The sequence below is a fragment of the Mastomys coucha genome, unplaced genomic scaffold, assembly GCF_008632895.1.
Source record: "Mastomys coucha isolate ucsf_1 unplaced genomic scaffold, UCSF_Mcou_1 pScaffold20, whole genome shotgun sequence".
NCBI classification, from domain to species: Eukaryota; Metazoa; Chordata; class Mammalia; order Rodentia; family Muridae; genus Mastomys; species Mastomys coucha.
Window position 1 is genome coordinate 137,835,637 of NW_022196903.1, and position 25,523 is coordinate 137,861,159.

Below are 25,523 nucleotides of genomic sequence, written 5' to 3' on the forward strand. Positions count from 1 at the left end.
ATATATATATATATATATATATATGTACCTATACAAACATGTACATGTATGTGTATATATATATATATGCCATATATATACACCATACATATATAGTATATGTATCTGTACAAACATGTACATATATATATATATGTATATATGTATATGCACCTGTACAAACGTATACATGTGTGTGTATATATATATGTATATATATATATATATACATGTATATAATTTTTTTCCCATTCAATTTCTCAACCTGCATGCCCTATGAGTCCCTGTGTATCTCAGAACTCATTGTCATCCTCCTGCCTCAGACTGTCCCATTCTACATTCCACAGAACTTCCTAGTAGCCTGTTCCAGCTCTTGTATGTCATCCTCTAAGATTAGAATTCCTCACCTGATCTGGATAACAGTCAAGTCTTATTGTTGAGCGTTCACTCCTCAGCTCATAAATTTGCTTACCCATGACCCATGGTCCCTGTTTTCAGTATCGGCAAACCATCATCCATTTAGGCTAATCTCATCCTTTATTACTGTTTGCTATCTTCATCGTTCTGTTCCCAGAGTCTGTCTTTACTCTGCTTCCAGACAAAGTATTTGGATGGAAAAGCCTCTGCCTGAAAACCCGTCTCTTGGTAGCTTTGTGCTTAAAGTAGCATTTAGTGAAATGACGATCTGTCATTGTTTGTAAAAAAAAAAAAAATGATGTTCAAAGAAACCGAATTAGTTAAATGCCTTCAGAGTTTTGGCTGTGGTTATGTGCCTTGAGAATCTTCAAGAGATAATGCCAACCTTCAGCCTCGCCTATACACATTATAACTTTCAAAACTCTTTATATTTTCCCCAAATCATCATTCTGGGATAAGCCCCAAGAGCTTTAACAGGGCCTAAAAGCCTCTTCATGTTGTCGGATGTTTGATCTTCCCATGCCTCTGTCTATCTCTCACAAGGCCCTGCTTGAGTTGCAAAGGGACAGTGCCCCAATCCAAAGGTTTTCCTGATTCCCATCTCCATAAACTCTTCATTTGTTGGAATGTTCTCCCACTCTGTTGTCTTTGGGAATCTCTTCAGACATTATTCTGTCTGTGAGGACCTCTCTGACATAGTGCAGACATGCTCCAGGCAAGTTCTGTGACGCCTGCTTATCTACTCCTTTGAAGCCTCGTAAATACTTTGCTCATCACGCAGGCCTGCATTTCCTAAGCATGTTGCCTCAGCTAGTCTGTTCATGAACTACTGGAGGGCATTTAAAATGTTTTATTCTATTTTCAATTCTTTCTCTCTCTCTCTCTCTCTCTCTCTCTCTCTCTCTCTCTCTGTGTGTGTGTGTGTGTGTGTGTGTGTGTGTGTGCATGTGTATATACAAGTATCCTCAAAAGACAGAAGAGGAAGAAGGCAGTGTCTCTCCTAGGCAGTTGTGAGTCTCCTAATGAGCTTGCTGGGAACAGAACTCTAGTTCCCAGAAAGAACAGCAAATGCTCTTAACCACTGAGCCATCCCTCTGCTCTGAAGGGCATGATTTTTGTTGTTTGTTTGTTTGTTTGTTTTTCAGTTTTAATATTTCATTTCATTGTTCCATCACAAGACTATTTTGAAGGAATATGCCTGTATTTCCATGAGCTCCTGTCTTCATATGACTAACAAGTTCATTTCAATGAAAAGCTTCACTTCATGGCACAGAACTGTTAAAAGGTGATGGAGCTGGCAGGCATATCAAGCCAACATAGAGTTTGTACTTATTATGTATACATTCTGTGTAAGAGTTTTTGATTTTTTAAATTACATGTGTTTAGTGCATGTGTGTACATTACACGCACATGCTTGATTATCGCAGTACATGGGTGGGGTAGGAACAAGGTAACAGGAGTCAGTTCTCTCCTTCCACTGTATAGATTCCAGGAATTGAACTCAGGTCTTCAGGATTAGGGGGAAATCCCTTTTACCCACTGATCTATTTCACTGACCCTGTAAAAAGGAGTAGTTTCACATAAAAGTTGGAGTGTGCCACATGATTTTCCACAAAATTTTCTGAATTTCAGCTCAGTTATGAAGTATCAGCCCCTGAATGCATAATATCCATTTCTTCATCTGAGAAAGTCAGAATTAGATCATAAACATAACAACAGTTTGTAAACTGTGAAGTGTCATACGGACCTAAATGGTTTCCAGCTGTGGTAGGGTGGCATTGCTCACTTCCTGAAGAGGCGGTGGCTTCCTGCGGACAGTAACAGCCTCACTTAGACTCTGAGAGCAATGCAGAGCTGCCTCATCCTGCCTCTGTGTAAGTTCTCCTCACTGAAGGTGTAACCCAGGCACAGTGGTTTGTGCCTGTGATGCCAGGAATGGGGCAGGAAGGTCATACTTCAGGGTCTGAGGCCAGCCTGGGCTGTGTTGCTAATGCAGTTAATACTCTTGAATGCACTTCTCTTATTTTATCTGGGCCTGTGCCTATTGAGGACAATGGACGTCTACTTTTAGTGTTCATGGGTTTCTGAGGAACTGTAAGGTGAGAGTAACCTGTTCTAAGAGGAGGTACAGTCATGCTATGTCAGATGTGTGCTTCTGCTTGCTTCCCAAAGTCTGAAATGCATGGTATAGAGAAAACAGAAATACATTTTACATCTTTCTTCTCTTCTCTTTTTTTCTTTTTCTTTTTTTCCTTTCTCCTTCCTTCTTTCCTTTTCATTCTCCCTGTCTCTCTTTGTGTGTATGTGTGTTTGTGTGTGTGTGTGTGTGTGTAGTATGTGAGTGTGTTATGTGTGTGTAGTATGTGAGTGCATATGTATCTGAGTGTGTATCTGTGTATGAATATATGTGGCCATGTGTAATTACCAGGGTGTGTGTGTGTGTAGAGTTTAGAAGACAGTTCTGAGGAGTCAGGGCTCTCCTTCCACTATGTATCTCCTAAGAGTCAAACTCAGGTTTCTAGGCTTGTCAGCAAGGGCCTTCGTCTGCCAGCCACACAGTGGCCCACACAGCAGGTATTCAACTCCCATTTACATGAGAGAAGATAAACCAATAAGAGAGAGAGGCCCTCAAGAGGTAAAGTGGGGCCAGAAAGAATGCCAGCTCAGGGACTTCAGGACCCACTGACCTATAGTGGTGAGTGTAGATAGATTTACTGCCGAGCTACCATATATTTATGTATATGTGTGTGTGTGTGTGTGTGTGTGTGTATACACACACATATATATGCGTATGTATACGTACACACACACACACACATTTCCTTAAGATAAAATGAGGAGGCCTGGGAATGGAGCTCAGTGATGAGGTGCATCCGTGGTATGTGGAAGTCCCTGGGCTAGCTCCTTGCCATTGACACATGCAATAGAATCAGAGCCTCACTACTGTTGATCCTCCTAAGAAACTTATTCCAGATGCCCTCAGAGGTGACGATCTGCCTCAGTTCCCCATAGACAGGAATGATGGACCAGATAACACAGGGGTCTGTCTGCTCTGACTAGGGGCCTATCCTTTTGGAATAGTCACAGTGAGAAAATGGGTAGAAAAACGCCTTGAGGAATGTTTACAGAGATAAACATGTGTCTAACGTAAGTAGAGGGGGCCAATGCAAGGACAGTGATATTGGCCTAGTCGGTCTCAGATTACCCAGCATTCCTCTTGACTGCTTGCACTTGGGAGTTTTTCTCCAGGTGCCTATCATCTGTCTACCAATCAAAAGTATTCTTGTAGAACACACTCATTAGAGTATATTGGCTACCAACCTTAAAAAGTCACTTTCTGCATGTGTAGCTAATACATAGATTGCAAAAAGCTGGTATCATTAATGATAACTCAAAGTTATCTTTTGGTCCATGGTTTTCCATGGTTTATTAATGGCCTAAAACATTAATTTTTCTTTCAGGGTGACCTTTACAACACCATTAATCCTCCCAGCTTTTACCCAACTACATTATTTCTCATTATAGTCTCAGCTTTCAACATCTACATTTGTTGAAAAGAGAAAAGTAAATTGTAGTGGCCTCAAACCCTTGGAAAATATGAGGGCTGTAGATATGGTAAAAGGATTTTTCAGGGTGAGGGAAAGAGATGTTTTATTACAGTGATAAGGAAAGCTATATGACAAGTATCATTAAATACATTCTTGCCTTTATAAACTATTTGGCCGTGCTTAATCTTTGGGAATTCTGATGTAAAACTATCTATAGACATGCATATATAAATATGCGTATATATGTATAATCATTACGTTAGAAATCAGGGTTTGAGTTAATATTTTAAAAGTAGGTCATAAGTCAACACCATGATATTTATGACCTCCATTTGTTTAAGGAAGTGAATCCTTTTTGCCAGATCAAATATTTTCTTACACAGTCAATCCACTGAAACCGATCTAGCCTCCTGTCCTTTAGGACAATGTGTAGAGGAGTTAGCATCAGACCATAGCATTGAGAGGCACATGTACACTCCAAACTTCAGTTTTCTCTTCTTCTTACTGACTGCTGGCCCTGCTCTGTGTGGAATCAGGACCAGCAAATTACCTTGAGTTCCACTTTGTAGAAATCATAGTGTTTGGAAATGCCTTTTGCTCTGTCTCGTTTTCAATTTCCCTGACTCTGGACCAATTTTCTATTCCCTTCTGTCTCAAACCAAAGACCCAGCTTCCCTCCTCCTAGGGCAAGTCCTTCCAGCAACCCTTTCTCTCTGCTATGATAGTGTCCCCTCACTCCATTTCAGGGCCATGCATCTCTCCACTTTTCACATATTCCTCATTGGAGAGAAATATGTGACTGTTTATCTCTATCTATCCATCTATCACCTGTCTGTCTGTCTATATCTATCATCTATCCATCCATCCATTCATCCTTCCATCCATCTATCCATCCATCCATCTATCCATCCATCCATCTATCCATCCATCCATCCATCCTTCCATCCATCCATCCTTCCATCCATCCATCCATCCATCCATTCATCCATCCATCCATCTATCCATCCATCCATCTATCCTTCCATCCATCTATCCATCCATCCATCTATCCCCATTTTAAACCTAGGTCTACTTGACCTCCATAGTTACTTGTAGTAGATAGATCACATTTATAAGAGACCCTACATTGCTGACTGGCCTGGACCATGCTCTGGACTATCCCATTCCCCAAATCATTGCAACTGGGAGTCTGGTGGGATCATTCCTATTGGTTTTCAGAATCCACTTATCTGTGAACTCCAGAGAAAGCCCAGAGTTAATCTGCTTCATGTTCTTATGCTTTTGCACAGAACATGATGTCACCATCAAATGGCCCCTCCTATGGGCAACTTTATCCAGGGCCACCTCACATTGCTCTACTGTTCTATCCATCTATGAGGTAACTGTTAACTTGCATGCATAGGGTTACTCTGCCATGTAAGGGTTTTTATGAGTTCAAAGGTGACTTGAGGTAATGACATCTATCCCAACTGCTCACAAAAAGATGATTTCTTCCCAGTGTGAGATGTTTCAAGTTTTTACCTGGAGTTCTGCCAGTTGACTGAATAGTTGACTATTCCCATAGTGCCTACACGAGGTCTTGCTCTGCAGTGTGACCTCCCTGTGTTTCTCATAGTTACTGCACTGACAGAGAACTTCTTCACACTACCTATATACACGGCATTTGATCTTCACTTGTTTTAAATAGTTTTTTAGACAGTTTTCTACCTAGAAAAATGTGTGGTAGATTAAAAATGTGTTCCAATCATGTTTGAGATTTTTTTCCTTCAGGCTGATTTCCCTTTTCTATGGCTCAGTTTCAGAAAAGCAGAACAGACTTGGCGGGAGTTTGGTGAGCAGGTCACAAACATGACGGCTTCCTCTACTCTCCTTTGAGGTCACTCACCAGGAAGTTTTCCTACCATGTGATGGGTAACTTCAGGGAAGGCTTGTGTGACCAAGAACTGAGGTCTCCAGCTACCAGCTAGGCAAGCTGTCTACCTCCAGTGAGGTCCACACTGGTCAACCTCTCTGACCAGCATCCTCCCTGTGATCATTTGAACTATCTTAAGACAGTAACAAGTAGGTAAGTCTCCCCTTTGCAGCTGAGGAAATGTACTTTCAAGGGCAAGGTTGGGGGCTGGTTTTTATATCACAGCTAGTTAACACATCAGAGGCATCTATGGTGGTTTACTTCTTTCAGACACACTCGTCCCTGGTGAGCTGCTCTAGTCCAGCAATGATCTCTGCATCTCACATCCTAGCTCTGCTATTTCATAGCAGGCAGTGGCTCAGTTTCCCTCCACGCACTTGTAACGAGAGGCTTTCTTGTTCTTGTGATTCAACACTCACTACATTTCATAATTGTCTAGCTTTCTCCTTGTTTACTGGTAATGGAAACATCCCTGCTCCCGTCTCCACTGTGATTCGTGCAACTTTTTCAGAGTGCAGTGGCTATTCCTGGTTGTCAACGTGACTATATCTGAAATGAACTACAACTCAGAATTACAAGGCTCACCTGTGGCCCTAATCTGGAGGCTGAGAGATATAAGTTTCCAACCTGAATGTTGGCATGGAGATCTTGAGGCATAGTGGCTATGAATCCCAGAAGATTAAGATAGGAAGATCTATGAGTTCAAGGTCATCTGCGATTGAAGGTGTGGTGGCACACCCCTTTAATTTGGGCCACACCTTTTGCTGGAGACCTACATAAGGACATTGGAAGAAGGAAGCTCGCTCTGCTTCACCTGCTTGCCTTGTGGGACTGAGCAACTGCTGGATCCTTGGACTTCCATTCACAGCTGCTGCTGACCTGTGTTGGGAGTTGGACTACAGACTGTAAGTCATCAATAAATTCCTTTACCATATATAGACTACCCATAAGTTCTGTGACTCTAGAGAACCCTGACTAATACACACAGAATGCCTGTATCCCTCCAGAATCCCTTTGCCTATTTCTATGTCGTGTAATACCCTCATGAGACAGCAGTGCTTTCACTGAACAATGTTGTTCGCATCGCTCTGGGAAGAAAATGGTCAAAATCTTACGAGAGTGTTCACCTCACTCCATCCGTAGCTTTTACTACATGCTGGGTGTCTGTTCGTTTGTTTGTTTACATGTTACTGAGCATTGTGCCACACATTAGTCAACTCTTTTATCAAAGTCCCTGCATTTCACAGACACATATTTCTCTGAAGGTTTCCTTTTTTCTGACAGCCTAGAATATCTACGACTCTATCAGTTCTTGAAAGTTCAGTTTGGGTCCTGCTTTTTGTGAGTTTGCCTAGCTTGATTCTTCCCAGTAGAATATAGTACTCTCCTCTTTGACTACACGATTATAGTTGTGCTCTGGAGTCGCCTTCAGTGTTTAGGAGTCACAGCATAACGCCTCCCCAAGTAATCATATAGTTCCTAGGGCTAAACTGTGCTACAGGCTTCCCAATCAGACAGAAAAAATGTGTCTATTGTGTATGTTTCAATTCGTGTATGAAAAAATAAAAATAGTAGTGTTGGTTAACTAGTGAGGAATGACAGTTACAGGAAAACCTAAGGTACCACTTTTCACAAACCCTGGTTGTGTCCAATTGGCATTTCCAATCAGAATAGAGTAGAACAAACTTTGTATCTCATGGCTGAGAGTTGACCCAAACAGAATGCATTCCTCAGTATATATTTTACATATATTCATACACATCACAACAATAAAAAATCTCAGTGATAGTAAAGGTTAGTAGGAACAAAAATTTGGAACCAATTTTCACTGTAATAAATCATTCATGCCTCTTTAAAAAATAAACTAAAAGGCAAAGTTTCACACTTTCAGATTGTCAGGGTCAGTAGCAATCAGACAGAGTTAGAAATGTCACTTGCATGTTTAAACCAGACCTTAGGAGAGTAACTCCAATTACATCTCCCTCATTAGCTCAAGCCATGTACAGCCTTCTTAGATGATTTCATCCAAAAGCCGTGAATGGAAAATCAATGAGAACAAGAGAAACATAACTTACCTATTGTGCTAACTCTTGCTGAAGGACTAGCTAATGCTGCTGGGACAGAGGCTTTGAGGGGCCCCGCCCCACTGTTTATTCTCAGAGCTGGCATGTGAGGAGAGGTGGGTGATGCAGGTGACTTGCCATCGGAGGTCTTGGGCTTAGCTGATAGGTTCAGTGGCTGGGCCACTTCATCCTGCAAGGACAAGGCAAGGCTGAGCAGAAACGTCTAGAAAAGCACAGGTACACAGCCTGTCATTTCCCATCAGTCCTTTGAACATTTGCTCTCAACATTGCAATGTCTACTTAACTGCTGACACAGTGTCACTTTCAGCTACATTCTACGCAGCCCTGGTTGTGTAACAGGAAGTACAAACCCATGCGGTCTTGGGATACAGCCCGGAAGATCTACTCTTGCCGAGCCAGTCTCCTTCCTATGTGCGCTTTCATTGTGAGACCTTTTTGCGCAGTTCATACACAATTATGATGCTGGTCAGCCTTTCCTATTTGTTTGTTTTCCATCTGTGGAACAGGCTAGTTACATTTCAAGCATCTTTGTCCAGGTGTAGAGGTAGGTAGCACTGAGCCATCCGTGGGTGTGTGGCTCTGTTCAGAACTGCTCTCCCAATTGAATATATAAACAAATAGAAAGCTTCTATTGCATCATGGGTATCAGATGCAGAAGCTCCACTCTGCCATCATCATCCCAAACCATTCCATCTCTGTTATGCTTGAAAACTGGAACATCCTGGCAATTGTTTATATCAGATCCAATAGCACTCAAATTTTACTCTAGAATAAAGATTTCCTTTTAAATATTATTTCATGAGTTAAGAGTATATGTGATATTTATTCATTACAGGAATTTTGTTTTAAAGTGAAACAATCTTTAGTCAAATAGGGCAAATAGATAGCCATGAAACATAGGCTAATTGCTACAACTTCTCACTATATACATGCATATATACCTATATATACAAATTTACATATGTTTGTATATGAACAAATTCTAGAAATATTTCTTACTACAATTAAACATTTCTACCTCTTAAAAATAGACTAAAAATGTAAAAGATTTACATATAAATACAACTACAACTTTTAGATTTTTAGAGTTAGTAGAACTGACATACATCAGTGTGGGTACATTAACAAGCTATTAAAAATCATTTCATAAAAAATTGTGATTTCTTTATAAAAGGTATATAGTACACACTTTTATATATACACACTTTTACACACTTTTTTTTATAGTATAGACTTGTGTCTTAATGGGGGCTCATGATTAGGTTATAGATTCTGTACACTTAGAAAACCTGTAAACAGACTAGGAAAAAGTATTCCTATAACCTTTTTCTTAAGCTATGATTTGTGTTTCAAAGAGAGCACTTTTTTTAAACCAATAAGGTAATTCCTACTGTCCCTCTGATATCATTATAAATATCTAGTATGTAATAGCCATTATAAAAAATTATATCCATTAATAGACTCTTGATAAGTAGTAGTAAAATAAGATAATTCTCTTACTGATGGGGAGATATGACTCGGATCCATTTATTTTTACACGTAAAAAGGTATCGAGGCCAAAGTATCCCTGTCCTACTGAGAGTGAAACATTCAGTTGAGCTCTATAGACAGGACCTACAGATGCCTTGGCTGGCAGGAAATTGAAGGAATGTGTGTCCATTGCATGGATATATAGTTCATATATATATGAGCTTATCATAGGCCAGCACTGCCTATAGAAACTGAGAACTGGTTTCAAGGCCAACTGCAGTTGCTTGGAGGTGGTCCCTGGGTTTAAAGAAGTATTTTCCAGTGATTCTAATGTACTCTAAAGGTTGGAAGCTATTGACTTATAAAGAGAGCAATTTAAAGGATTATACTAGGTTTCAGAAAACTTCTTCAATGGAAGGGTACACAATTTAAAATACGTAACATGACTAGAGTCTTCAAAATTTGGCTGAGATATATACTAATAAAATTAGAAACTGGGGTTGGACAGATGGCTCAGCGGTCAAGAGCACTGACTGCTTTTCTGAAAGTCCTGAGTTCAAATCCCAGCAACCACATGGTGGCTCACAACCATCTGTAATAAGATCTGACACTCTCTTCTGGTGAGTCTGAAGACATCTACAATGTACTTACTTATAATAAATAAATAAATCTTTTAAAAATGTCTTTAAAAAATTAGAAACTGTGTGTGGATAAAAACTTTGTGCTACAAAGATTGTGGTGAGGGAGGTAGGGCAGGAACTTCTGGGATAAGAATCTGTACTTCTCCATCAGTTAGGTCTAGTATCCTGACATCCTGGTAGATTATTAGTGCTGGTTTGTGTGTAGATAAACATGCCATGGGTTCCTCTCCCTGCTATGTTTCTGCTCTGTGTGAGGATCTGGGCCTCAGTGACAACCCTGGAGCATCCTTAGGAGGGGATCAACAACTCTTGTGATACGTTTCTGGGACTAATGACTGCCCTTGACTGTGTAGACCAAGGATGGGCAGGTAGGGCAGGGTGCATTCTTAGAGTCAGAGTGGAAGTAGGGTATCCAGTCAGAGAACATGCATGTAGAGCAGGAGGAAGGTGACATTACCAGTGAACCTGAGAGGGATGGGGATCCTGACATGGTGAAATGCCACATGTCTGGGCTTTAAACACTCACAGCTGTTACAGGTGCATGCTGACGGGTGACTCGATTGTTTGTGAACACTATAGATGCACTGGAACTTTCAATATTCCAATTTCAAGGCAATGCAGTGTCTGAAAGGCAAAAAGTGCAGGGCCCCAAGGACGTAGGACAGGTCGACAGTTCCAATTTGATAGAAATGTCATTCGAGTCTGCCCTTTCAGTCTGTCCTCCACAATGTGACAGGCTAGTGGCGGATTTAATCAGAACTCATAGGCATGATCCTAAGGCTGGGAACTGCATACATAATTTTGGCCCACGCTATTACATCTCACAATTTGGTCAATTTTAATAATTTACTGTTGCTGAGATCATAAAACAAGGGCTGCTATTCATGAAGAACAGGAAACTTACAGAACCATCCCAATTTTCTATTAATTATTGTCTATTTGACTGAATAAGAATCCTACAGCATTTAACTACAAGATGGGCTTAGCCTATGACTTGGGGTGTGTGTCTTCAGTGTTATGAATATGGGTATAAACATAGAAAGTACTACATTTTCTACTTTGTGTTTCACTTGTAGTGCCTTATTTAAAAGAAAAAAAAACTAAACAACCTATCATGGTCAACCTCTATGCTTACCAGTAAAACATACATTAAGATATAAATAAATAATTCACATACAAAAGATGCTAAGTAACTTCCAAGGCCAGGAAAACATTTGTTTCCCGTCCACAGCAAGCAGGGAGGAAGGCAGTTTCTTTTGAGTTACCCAACCAATTGTTGAACCAGGTTGCCACAATGAGACTTTAATAAATGATGTTACTTTGTAATTATTTCTTTTATACATAAAATGATAGTCCTCGGGATTTTATTTACTTTTTGAATAGCTCCAAATGATAAATGGTTTAGGAAAATCTAAACATAAACAGACATGTAAGCTGAGGTAAACATATTTCAACTCATGGAAGGCAGTTATTTACATTTGCAGATCTCATTATAGATATTCCAAATCACTTGTTTAATCTTCAGTACCACAGTGACTTTTTGTTTCTTTCTTGTCCTGATCCTCTTGCCTCTCCCTCTCAAGTGTGGGGTCACAGATGTGAGCCTCCAGGCTTTGCCCACACCTCTGATACAATCAAGTAACCAACAATTTATTGGAAGAAGCTCGGGTAGTGTTAGTGAGACCTCGGTTTCTGGCTTCAACATGTCATGTTCTTTTAGCTTACATGATGACTTTTATCCTAGAGTTTAAGAGGCAGACTGTCTGTATCCACTGAGGCTCTGATCTTACTGTGTAGTTAGTTATGCCACATAATCATACCAAGGCTCCCGTAAGCACAAGACAGCGAAGTCATATGCATGTCTGCTATCTCACGCACTGGAAAAAGGTTATGCAGCCAATTTAAATAACTTGGTGATTTTTTGTGATTCTCTATTTTCTATGTTACATTACATAAAATATCTTATGTTGATATATTTAGACTGCTTGTTGAGGAAAAAGGCATTTCAGTCATAGTATCATTAATTTCAATTTGATGTAGTCTAGAATTACATGGGAAAGGACTCTTTATATCTTCCGTTTGACTGCATTTCCAGCTCCCTGTCATCCTCCCATGTCCCCCCTCTTCATGTCCTCTCTTTCAGATCCATGTCTCCTCTGTTCCTCTTCAGGCTAAGAGCAGGCCTCCAAGGGACATCAACAAAACACAGCACAGCATGTTACAGTAAGTATCAAGACAGTCCTACTCCCACCATTAGGAGTCCACAAGAACACCACACTACACCACCATAGCACACAGGCAGAGAGCTTAGGTCAGGAGTCCACGAGAACACCACACTACACCACCATAGCACACAGGCAGAGAGCTTAGGTCAGGAGTCCACGAGAACACCACACTACACAGCCATAGCACACAGGCAGAGAGCTTAGGTCAGATCCGTACTGGTTTCCCGATCATTGATCCAAGCTCCTTGATTGTCGCGTCAGTCGCTGCGAGCCCCTGTGACCTGGTGAGTTGATTCTGTGGGCTGGGTTCTTGTGATGACCTTGGCCTTTTGGCTCCTATAATCTTCCTCCCACTCCTCTTGCAAAGCAGTTTTAATTGAGTAGTTTTCTTTGTAAGGTTGGCCTATGGCATGTCTATAGGGAAATCTCTCCATTGTTAATTGATATAGAAAGACTTAGCCCACTATAAGTGGCACTATTCCCTAGGCAGGTGGTCCTGGACTGTATACAAAAAAAATAAAAATAAAAAATAAAAAATAAAAATAAAAACTACAAAGCATGAACTAGAAGCATCACTCCACGGTCTCTTTTTGTAACACTTGAGTTCCTGCCCTGATTTCCTTCAATGACAGACTGTAGCCTGGATGCCTAAGCCAAATAAACTCTCTATTCCCCTACATTGATTTTGGTCAGACTGTTTTTAATCACAGCAACCTAAACTCCCTACAAGGTACAATAAAAATCTGAATCTGCAGAGAGAAGTTTTAGGAGTCTATTGCTGAAGATAATTTTTTCTTTTTTTGTTTGTTTTTTTTTTTTTTTCAAGACAGGGTTTCTCTGTGTAGCCCTGGCTGTCCTGGAACTCACTCTGTAGACCAGGATGGCCTCGAACTCAGAAATCCGCCTGCGTCTGCCTCCCAAGTGCTAGGATTAAAGGCGTGCGCCACCACCGCCCGGCGAAGATAATTTTTAATAAGCTGTTAGTTCTTTCTTGCTGCCTGAGAATAGGAAATGAGTAAAATCAAAGCTGATCTCCATTCTTCAGCAGCCACTGAGACTCGTGTAGGTGAGAGTTCAACCTCACTTAAGAGCTACGGTCTGAGCAGCAGACACACGGAGGCCTTGATCCAGCTGTACAGTAGTGAGGCAATCCTACAGAGAGATGAGCAAGTGGACTGGAGGAAGCAGCTAATGTAGACTAATTGACAGCTATAAGCAGACTCAAGAAATCCTATCCTTGGAGACCCCAGGACAATTTTATACAAATAGTAAGACAACTAAAATTAAAATATATTTCAGACTGTAGCTCCAGTTTGGTTTGTTTTTGAGAACTTTACATTATATGTGCCTTCGTTTTGCTTTCTGTTGCTGGGATGAAACAATGACCAAGCTAGACATGAAGAGGAAAGGGCTAATTCACTTTCCACCTCACAGTCCATTACTGAAAAAAATTGACAGGAACTCAAGGCAGGAACCTGAAAGCAGGAACTAATGCAGAGCCCATGGAGGAGCACTGCTTACTGGGTTGCTCCCCATGGCTTCTTTTCTTATAGACCTCAAGACCACCTATTGAGTGTGGCACCACCCACTGTTGGCTGGACCTTCTCACTTTAATCTGTACTCAAGAAAATGAGATGACCCAAGCTTGTTTCCAGTTGGCAAAATTTAAATGGCACGTATAGTTTTCATATCTTGAAAACCTAAATGACTTGGAAACATAAATTTGTTTTTATATAAATTTTTATCTGAGAAAGGCAAAGGCTTTCTTCAGAAGCTGCTGCAGATACTCCCTCGCTGCTCTTTCTTCTTTTCATTCCAAGGGAAATTTAGAAGTAAAAAATCCTGAGATGTCAGTATCCTAAGTTCTTCACAGAGACTTTCTTATTTTTATTCTTCTCATTACTACACAAAAGCATGTCCCTACCCCTGTGGTAGGAAAGTCCCACCTGATAATATACAAATAATCGTAACTCTCAGAATGTATGTTTTCATTTTATTTACTTCTTTACTCATTATTACTAATAACTGTTTGCCTGTTCTCAAACTCTACTGTCATACAATTTTACCTAAAGTAGTTATTGGAAATAAAACATTTATTTGCCAGTTAATTTTTATATTGTTTTTTGGAAATGGGTAAGATTATATAAACACAGTCAATAATCCCACATTAGGATTTGGGGGATGGCTTAGAGTTTAAGGACTCTTGTACAGGGCCTGGATTTAATTCCTGGCATCTAAATGTGAGCTCATGACAGCCTGTAACTTCAGTTTTAGGGGATCTAACATCCTCTTTTGGCCTCAGTGGGCACTGCATATATGTGGTGCACATACAAATACACATAATACATAAATCTTAAAAAAAATCAATAGTCCAAAATCAATCATCCATCATTAGTTGAGCAGTATTTCCTCCATTTACCAATGGTTATTATATAATGAACACTAGATAGTTATATCAACTCAACCACCTTACAAAGTGCTTAGGATGGAAGCCGCTTCTCAAGAACAAATCCTTGCATTCTGAATTTCACATTAAGAAGTGCACATGCAATTCCAGACATTTTGGGTAGGCATGCTCTCACCAGGGTAGTCATGCCTGTAAGCCAGCACCTCTTCTACTTTGAGTTGCTTGTTTTTAATTAAAGTTATTCCAGCAATACTCATCACTGAATTTGTCATTTGAAGTGCCTGCTGTTCCTTCTCTAGTAATACTTCAGCTGGGTCTTTTCCAACTTTGTTATTTAACAGCTCAATGCTATGAATCTTAAATATACACAAATATGCATGCACATACTTGAAAACAAGAATAAAGTGTATCTTGTAGAATATCACTTATAAGTCATACTTAATTTTAAGGAAGAAAGGAAGGAAGAAAGAAAGAAAGGAAGGAAGGAGAGAAGGAAGGAAGGAAGGAAAGAAGGAAGGAAAGAAGGAAGGAAGGAAAAAAGAAAGACTTACATGGCAGAATCCATTCTTTCTACACAGAGTTCCCTGATAGCCTCTGGAGTGACTGACCCTCTATAGTACCTGCCTTCTGGTGTTTTGTGCCATCAGCCTCAACTTACAATGCACAGAGATTTCTTTTATAAACAGGGTGCTATAGAAATAGCAAGAATGTGGATCTGGGAGGATGGCTCAGTAAGCAGAGTGCTTGCTGTGAAAGCATGAGGACCTTATTCTTACTCCTCAGCAGTCACTCTTCCCCAAAGCCCCAGGGTTGGAGGCAGAGAGGCAGGAGGATCTCAAGGGCTTACAAGCCAGCAGGTCAAACTGAAACGGCCAAGTTCTAGGTTCATTGAAAGAGACTGTTTCAAAAAATAAGGTGTATAATGATTGAAGTATCTACCCAATGCATGGCCTCTGGCCTCTGGCCTCTGGCCTCTGCACTTGCACACACAGAGACACACACACACACACTCCTGCACACACACACACACACACACACACACACACACACACACATTCCTGCACACGCACACACACACACACACACACACACACACACACACACACACGTACAGAGTATGACTTTAGGCCCTTTCTCTCCATATTTGTTAACAACCCTGCCTGAGTTTCCACAGCCAAATACCTCACTCAGGGGAGTCTCTCATCCCCAATTAAGAGCTAAAGCTCCTTAGGAAGCCAGCTGAGCTGGAGACCTGGGATAAAGAGACAGAGTTTCACTTGTAAGGAAAGTCCCCTGATTTAGATGCAACTCTTTTAGGACCAGGTAGGTACCATTTGTTCACACTTTTCCTTCTCTTGTAATATTTCAATCATTTCCTCTTAAACTCCACATTTGAAGTTTGGTACTTTGAATTTCCCTCAGTCTGAATACTCCTCTCCAAAAACGTTCCAGCAAAGTACTGTATACGCAATTTTAATGCATTTACTTCCAAACTGTTAGATATCCTGCCATCGCAGAAGAAAAGCCTCTTGCAGAAAGTCTGCAAATGATCCTGTGTGTGAAGAACCGTGGAGCAAAAGCACACACAGTCAAGGGTATCATATCTCGAGGCAGGACCAGAGCGCCATTCCTTCCATGAGGCCAGAACACACAGAGGGTATTTCACACTCAACTCTGTTGAAACTTGGCGTCTCTGACAATGTCACGAGCCTAACGGTGATGGTCCCTTTGCTCTCTGTTGGTCATTTTATCTGGATAATGTGTACCAGCTTCTAGAGTGAATAATGAACCTTAATCACGAGGCTAAAGGAAACAGGGAGCAGCAATCCAGAATGGGAACAGCCAGGTCAGCTTCTCCTGTTAGCCTCTTCATGCAAATTTCCCAAAGCTTTAAAAATGCTTTAAAATGAAATTTAAGAAGTCTGTAATGTGTTGCACCCCCGGTATTACCAGTGATTTCTAGAAAGCTCATGTCCCTGTCACTCATACTGTGGCATAGGAAGGTACCCAAGTTGTCATAGAGGGACTGGATTCCCACACACGTGAGCAGTCACTGCAGCTCACTGGTTTACAGACCGTGGGACACTGGAGGGACAGTGAGCAGTTCAATTACTAACTCCGCACTGGGGGCACTAGCATCTGTAACTAGGCCTGCATATATAAACTGATATCACTACTGAACCTAGAGAAGGAATGAATAGCAGAGAGACAGGAAGATCTTCTAAATGTCATGGAGTGAGTTGCTACTGACACACTGACTTGGAGAGCTAAAAATGAGAATATGAAGGGAGGGAAGGTTTATCATTCAGAGAATCAGCCATAACCAAAAATCATATTAAAATGTTGATGAACTATAATCCTGAAACAAAGCAAGATATAATATCTGGAATGAGCTCAGAAGTCTCAACAATTTCTTTTGGTTTGGGTTTTTGCTAGACCTTAAGGGGGTATTTAGGCATAAGCAAACTGACTATTTCTAGGTAGCAACCGGGGAGGGGAGTAGGTATAATCATGTACCAGCAATTTGATAAAACTCCAGTCAATTTCATGAAAGGCCTCTATTCTGGGCTCAGGTACACATATGGGTCCTTGGGACAACAATCTCCAGTGGTCTAGTGAGCTACTGTGACAAGCTGCTTAAGGTTTAGCGGCAGTTACGACACTTAACTGATGTCTTATAGTTTGGGAGACTTTCGTGAGAATCAAATTGTCTAAGAGACAGAGAACCCTGGGGAAAGATGTAACACACACACACACACACACACACACACACACACACACACTGGGGGAGAGAGAGGGAGGCAGGACAGACATAGAGCATAGAGAGAGGGAGAGGGACAAGGTCAGGGAGTCGGGGCAGTTTCCTGTTACATCACTGTTTTGAATTATAGTGTTGAGATGAAGGTATCAGACATGAAATATTTCAGAAATCTCTCTTTAATGTTCTCTTTATGGGTGATGCATGCATGCCTACCCTATAGAAAATGATTTGTCTAAGATTGTGTATCAGCATTTCAACTTTCCTAATGCCCACAAAGGCTGCAGGAGGAAGTAATATTAACTGTTAATTAGGGGAATGGTTAAGATCGACAATAAGCAACTCCTGATAAAGTGTCTGTCTTCTTCATCTTACTCAAGTGCTTAGAGATGGTTTATAGCTAAGAGTTGTTACGTCTGTGTGTCCGAGCAAACAGCTCCCTGAAGGCTGCACAACAGGGGCCATACAAACTAGAGAACGCATCCCTCCAACACTTCAGGGTCTTCAAGAAAATCCTGCATGTCTGAAACCTCAGTCTTCGCAGCCTTGCTCTCTTCTCTTGTCCCCAAAAGTAGGTCTGAGGTCTGCGTGACTCACTGTTCAGAGGCCTCAACTCAATGGTTATTGTGCTAGGTGCCCTGGGGTCATGTTTCACCATGTCATGAGAATTAATCCTTTAAATGTGCCATCGCTGTCTTTATTACTCACAACACAGCCATGCAGCATGGGAGAGAGAACAGATTTATTTGTCCTCCAGACATTAAAAGATAGAACATTTTAAGACAATGTGAACTGCTAAGGAATTTTAATGGTTAAAGAAATATCTTTATAAATAGCCTACAGAAAAATGTTTTTAAAAAACAAAAATGCCCACACTTCATTATTTTGAGTTATTTATAATGAATTCTTTATAACTGTGAAGTCCATAACTACCATCCAAATGCAATTGTTTTAAATGAACTTTTTAGCACTTTTTACCAAAATTGAAGTTTATCTCATGTGTTGGTCCTCACACTTATAGTATTGTGAAAATACAAGGGGATATAAACTGAAGGTGTGAGTAGTTATAATATTAAGTCCTAAAATACATTCTTAGGGATTTGATATTAGTTTTTACTCTAAAAGCTTTTACAAGGGGGACTGGGAATACAGTTGTATTCTACATACGTTGTGTTTGTGGGGCCCTGAGCTCAATCCCAGCCATTGACAAAGCAACAGCACACAGACGGCCAACAAGGACCACTGATCTGCATGCACATCACTCCTTAGTCCACAATTTGTTCATCAGAAGCAAGTATTTTCCAACTGTGACTAACGTAAAGCATTTTTCTCTTCCCTTCCTTTTATAACCAACATGTTGGAAAATAAAGAAAAACGTGAACTTAAATGCACACTTTTCACTGATTTCTCCCTTCTCCAAAAGAAAGTCAAAGAACTTTCTTATTCAATTTTGTTACCGAAAAAGCTAGTTTCCAAGAAGTAAACAAGTAAAGCTCAATGGGAATATGTTGACGTCATGAATCATATGTATAACGAGCTTGATATGTTAAATAGTCACTAATGTTTGAAGTTGTTTTAATAAATAGCTGTCTGTTTGGCTTGCTGGAAGATTTGTAACTACTGCTCACTGTATTTCCTGGTTGCCAACAGGCACACCCTCAACAGTTAAGTGAACCCCCGTGTTGCTGTGGGATCCTAGCATCCACAGCCCTGGCTCCTTCCCCTTCTGTATTTAGAGGCTGCAAAGCCCTCCATAGGCTCTTCTTTATTCCTGGTGTGTAAGCCTGTGGTCACCAACCCCACTTCCCTCGAGACATGGCTCTGGGGTGAGAGTTTTGCAGCTGTCTGCATCCCAGAAGCATCCATCACAAGAGCAAAGATTTGCTAACCAATCTTTGAAAAGAGCAGCAGCAGCAGCAACAACAACAACAACAAACACCTTAACAACTTACAATGTTTGACTTAATTTTGAAGAGAATGTTATATTTGATGTGGAACACAATCTCAACTTGGGCAACATGGATATGGACCCTGGCAACGTATTTATCAAAATACGAAGCATGCAATGTGGTTAAAATTCCAAACATATCCACATACCTAAAGGTTATATAGAAATACTTCTAATGAACAAATGTCATTATTTTAATGGGCTTACTTTTTAAAATTTAGTGTGTGTGTGTGTGGTGTGTGTGTGTGTGTGTGTGTGTGTGTGTGTGTGTGTGTGTGAGAGAGAGAGAGAGAGAGAGAGAGAGAGAGAGAGAGAGAGAGAGAGAGAGAGAGAGAGGAAGAGAGAGAATGGGTGCCTGCCAATGCCAGTGATAGATACCAAATCCTATGAAATTGAAGTTACAGATGTTGCAGTCCAACAAATGTGTGTTCTTGGAACCAAACTTGTGTCCTCTGCAAGGAACCCAGTACTAAGCCACTTCTCCCAGTAGATGATGATGATGATGATGATGATGATGATGATGAAGAAGAAGAAGAAGAAGAAGAAGAAGAAGATGATGATGATGATGATGATGAATTTACATACTTTTGTTTCCGCATAACACACATGTCAGTTTACACTGACCCAGATCATCTGAGGTCACTAGGACAAGAGCAACATTTCAAGAGACAGAGAGGGTGTTATGGAACTTTAAGCCACTAACTGGCCATTCCAGGGTCCATTACAGGCTGATGCTCAGTCAGGCGAATCCAGGGGTATGCACAGACCAGTTAATCATGATTTAGAACTGGCAATCTCAACAGAGTGATTGAGACATTCTCTTCCTTCACGACAGTGACAGGGGCAGCCTTGTGTTATTAAGAAATTCCATGAGTCACCACCTACTTATGCAGAATATTCTGGAGACAAAGTATTTTTTCTCAAGATACTGAAGGTGCTTTGTTGGACCCTATGTACTATAAACCCGGGGTACAGGGCAAAGAAAACCCAAACCCAAGTGATGAGAGCTAAGTCTTAGATGGAGTTTGGTTTTAACTGTACTGATCTTGGCTTTACATGAATGCCCTCAGAGAATAAGGATTCTCAAGTGTCTACTTAAGGATGCCATAGGACACGAGGAATGGCGAGATGGATTTATCCGACATTCATTTAAGAAATAGTCAATTAAAATAATTAATGTGTAGTGAACTCAGCTGTAATACCTTATGTTTAATTTTTCACAGCCCATACCATTAGAGGAATAATATATTTCTCAGTCTGAATAGCATAAAAGATTTTTTTATATATCAATTACAATGACATCATTATAGGTGTGTGTGTGTGTGTGTGTGTGTGTGTGTGTGTGTGTGTGTACTAATGGGCACACTCACCACCCACATGGTTATTGTTGGAGCCAGAGTTAGACACTGAATGTATTCATTAGTCATCTCTCTAACTTAGTTTTGAGACCAGGCCTCTCATTGGAACTAGAGTCCATCCATTCAGGATGCTGTCTGTCTGGAGTCCATCCGTTCAGGATGCTGTCTGGCTGGTTGGCTGGCTGGCATCCCCTGGGGTGTCTTGGGGCTGGGGTTATATAGAAGCAGAAGGAATCTGACCTCTGGTTCTCACACTGGCACCCACAGCAGCCTCTTCACCCAGGATGACCTTCCCAGCTTGAATTAAGGAGAAAATATTGAGTGATTCTAACTTAGAGTTTTATGCCATTTTAAATAGTGTTCCTATCTACTAGATTACCCCATAAAAGGAATCTGTCCCTTTGGCGCAGCAGAATAAGATGCATTATACACACAGCAACTTTCTCTATGAGTATTTGTAATATGTAATGATGCACAGTGTATTTTATATCCACATGTACTATGAAGTTGTATCTGGGTAAAATTATATTAAATAAGTAACAATGTAAATGTTATACATAATATAATATGTTATGTTCAGTGGGGTAGGTTACATAATGCTTTATATAATCTATGCACAAGTGTCATAGACATATGTATCTTTAAATGCATGGCTTGCCTTTCTGTTATCTTAAGGGATTGTTTGGTATAAAAGAGGCAGAGAAAGAGAATCTCAAAAAGAATTAAAAAAAAAAACAAGAAAACAAACCAATAAGATTTATCTTCTCAAATTCTTCTCTTGGACTATTAATTAAACAATGTAACCAAACCAGTCAATCCCCATAATAAGTCTAATCACCTGATTATTCTCCACAGGAAGAGGCCGCTCACTTTAATATGTATGCTTAGTGAGTTAATAAAGCTAATGTGTAAAGTAGAAAGCCGGTTAATTAACCTACACCTGATCACAACAGTGTTTGGATTATGTTTTCTAGCCTCATGTTTCCTGTGCTCTACTGAAACATACAATGTAGCTAAATATGACCCTGATTCCCAATCCTCCTGTCTCTACCTCCAGAGTGCTGGGGTGACAGGCATGTGCTACCATATGGTTTTATGTAGTGGTGAGTGTCAAACGCATGGCTTTCTGCATGACAGGCAGTCCACGTACATAACACCCAGTTCCTCCACCAAGTTTTAATGGTATGCTGTCCCAATTCACAAGTCATCCTCCAAGGCAAGTTTCACAATCAGAACTAAGGGCAAAAAGTGCCAAAGTGAGAATGCTTTCTGCACATCACAGAAAGGGTTTGGAAATCAGGCCCATACCCACGTGCACATCCACATCCACATGCACATGTACTCTCCAATACACAGTGTCTTCCCATTGACTGGTCAATCACAATTCCTAAATCCAGAGTACCAAGCCTAATCTAGAAAAATAAACACTGAAAAAAATCCTACCTCCGAATTCCATAATCTTTCTGGATATGAATTCTTTCTGCAGAGTTCAAGAACATGAGTTTATTTTTCCTGAGCAAAATTACATTTTGCCTATGTTATCTTGAAATGCTTCTGCAATGATCCGAGGCACTGGGCTCTGACCACAAAGTATTTTTTCAGAAAAGGTCAGAACAATGAGGGCAGGCAAGCATTAGCTTAGTAGGACTATAAAATCCCTACGCTCAAGGGGCTTAGAATCACAGAGGCTCACAAGGATGGGAACATTTCACACAAGCTGAGCTGCTATTGAGAGGAGGAATGGGGTAAATGAGCGAAAGGAGACAAGACAGGGTGCGTTAGAAGGTGGCGCCCTTAGAGCACCGGAAGAGAGGCTTGCGAAGAGATCCGGACAGACGAAGGGGCTGGCTCCCAGAATGCCATAGGAAGGCAGCACGGCGCCTCTTTTGGACATTTCTATCTTTGTGTTTTTATTCTTAAATCCACTCAGAGTTCTAGAGAGATCTTACTGTCAATCAGGCTTCACTCTTCACAGTCTGGGGAGAAGGCAGCTCACACTCTGCAGGCTACTGCGTTGTCCTCCCATATCGTATCGCCCCACCCCAGGCCCCGCCCCAGTTGGAAACTTTCTTTGATAGTTTAAGCCCTAATGGAAGAGCACTTGGCCTCCAGTGTTTTAGCTGTGGGTTTTCTTGTGTGTTTCCCATTGCATTGCATAAGGCCTGGTTATCATTCTTCTTTCCTTCTGTCTAGTTTCCAGCATATCATAAAGTTCATCCCCCGAAAGCAGCACTAGAAGCCACAGCTACGACAAACACTTCATTACATCGTTTTTAAAAAATTATATAAGGCAGGGAAGAAACATATTGCTTCTTCCAGGCGAGCTCCAAAGTTGGCGGCTTGGGGCAGATGGCCGGTATTTCTTTCAAATGACGGAGGCCATCTTTCCTCTGCTCAACCCTGTCATGATATAAACAAGTCCTGTGCTATTAACTGTATGCCTTAAGTAGATCTGTGATCTTTAATTGAGGCTCGGCCACGTTTTGAAGGCATACTTTTGTAAAATACTTTAATATTTCCCTTTGTTCAGCCAAATTCTCAATGGCCTGCCTCAGACTCTAGAAAACAATATGGTTATGCAAAGGCTCGGAAAGTTCACATTTGAATAGGTAAAAGCCAGGCAATCGATTGGGAAAGCATCCCCATAGCAACACCATCTCTAAAATCAGGTTGTACTAATAAGTGTAACTTTTCAAAGCTTGATATGATGAAAATTCAAACCACACATGGTGATAACTAGTGGCTCAGTTATTGTTATCGCTGGACTGCTTCAACATAAACATTTACTCCAGGTCTCTCTGTTCACTTGTTTATTTTTATTTATTTATTTTTTGATATTTTAATTTTGCCTTATTTGCATGGGTGTTTTGCCTCCAAGTATGTCTGTGTCCCACATGTGTGCCTGATGCCTGGGCAGATCAGATCACCTGGGCAGAGTTAAGAGACGTTGTGAGCCACCTAGCTGGTGCTAGGAAAGGAGCCCTGGTCCTATGGAAGAACAGCTAGTGACCGTTTAAACACTGAGCTCCCTCACCAGTCCTGCGTTGGGTCTCTCTTTATTGATTTCATTCCAATTGTGTAAATTATTTTACTTGATGTAACAGGTCAGAATTCTAGTTTGGTGTAAATCTGTGGGTCCTGATGGAAAGTGACAGCCGACATGTACCAAGCCATAATCACTCGGTCGTTCTCTCACAACTGAACTGGAATCACCATTTTCAGATAAATGACGGCACATTCTATATGAAAATTGGCACCAGAGCATTCCACCATTTGACCCAAAATTCTTGTCTTACCCTGTACACACATAGGACCGACCTCAGTACTGGGCTCCTGCTGACTTAAAATGAAACTCTGATCCTCCGAAGACTCGCACAGTGAAGTACCGAAAACACCAATCTGTACCTATTTGCGGGCATTCCTGCCGCCGCCGTCACAACGCTTTTAAAACACACTTCATGGCAGCATCTCCTCTCATGTTATTTTAAGTGCTACTGGAAATAAAATACCACAAGAGAAAGATGGTTTTTTTTTTTTTTTTTTTTTTGCAACACTTCATCTATTCTATTTCTGCTTGCAAATTCTTTTCCCCCCTATTTATGAAATATCCACAAAAGCCATCCAAACTGCTCAATAGAAAAGCTCAAATTAGAAAAAGGACAAGAAAAAGATAAGGTCTCTCTCTCAGTTCTTGGAAAGGTCATTTAGACGCTGGCCTCCAGTGGTATCCGAGTACGGGAAAGACATTTCATGATTTATTGCATCGAAATGAATTTTTTCGATATTTGTGATTTTTATGAGAACATTATAGTATTAGATATGTTTGGAAGTAGCAAATAATTTGAAGGAAACTAAATTTGTATCTAGTGAAGTGTTCAAAGTTTTGTTGTTGTTATTTTGGTAGTATATAAACTGAAAAATTAACTTTTACACTGTTGTCTGTACATAGACAAAAACGTCACATCTTTGTCCCCAGAAAAACAGAATTGCAGAATACATCTTAAGCTGCCTGTGCATAGTTGAAAGAGACACTTCTGAGGCTGGTAGATATTGTATTTTCAGGTCCTGTGTCTTTCAAGGGCAGTTATATAACCAAGGAGGTCCAGTGAAATTACCCACAAAACGGACACATTCTTCCCTGTGAACATCGGGGACCTAGGAGTTACCTATGTTACATGGCATGCATGCCCACACCTCAGGCTGTGGAGCCCTGAGAGGTGAACTCTGCCCTTTCAGACTCCTCTGACTCTAACACCCCAGTTACTGGGATGCACCCATTCAGAATGATCTGGCGGGCACATCTTTTTTCCTCTCCATTTGATACTAATCAAGGTATATATTTGCTGGGATATATTTGGCATATAGTGATTCAAAACTTGATAGTCTACAGTTTTCAGGCTCTGGATGAACACAGTCGCTGTTTCTATGAGGATACCTGGACCGACACTTAAGGTTGGGGTCTGGAATGTCTCTGTGAGTTAGAGGCCAGCCAGGTCTGCATAAAGTTGCAAGTCAGGCAGGCTGTATGGCGAGACTCTGTCTCAAAAAGTTAAAAGGGCTCTATGTCTCCTTAGGGTAACTTTGTACAATTAGTGTCACCTCCACATTTTAGATTCAGGAGTAGATATGAAAACAAGTATATCTGAAAATAATTTACACTATGGAATACAATATGATAAAGCAGACATTGATATATCTTCATAAGTAAAATATCAGTAAGATAAAATAACATCTGAAAATACGTGGTTAGATAAGTCATATCACTAATTTTTGAAC

General features: G+C 40.7%; 1 protein-coding gene across 13 annotated transcripts in view; it reads right to left on the reverse strand.

Annotated features, from left to right (window-relative positions):
• The window catches only part of Sox5 (SRY-box transcription factor 5), a 968,743-nt gene that overhangs the window by 33,276 nt on the left and 909,944 nt on the right, over positions 1-25,523 (reverse strand). For all 13 annotated transcript variants that reach the window (XM_031383845.1, XM_031383839.1, XM_031383837.1 and 10 more), the window contains one exon: positions 7,932-8,109. In XM_031383845.1, coding sequence (XP_031239705.1) covers positions 7,932-8,109 — 178 coding nt within the window. The remainder of the gene's footprint in view (positions 1-7,931; positions 8,110-25,523) is intronic.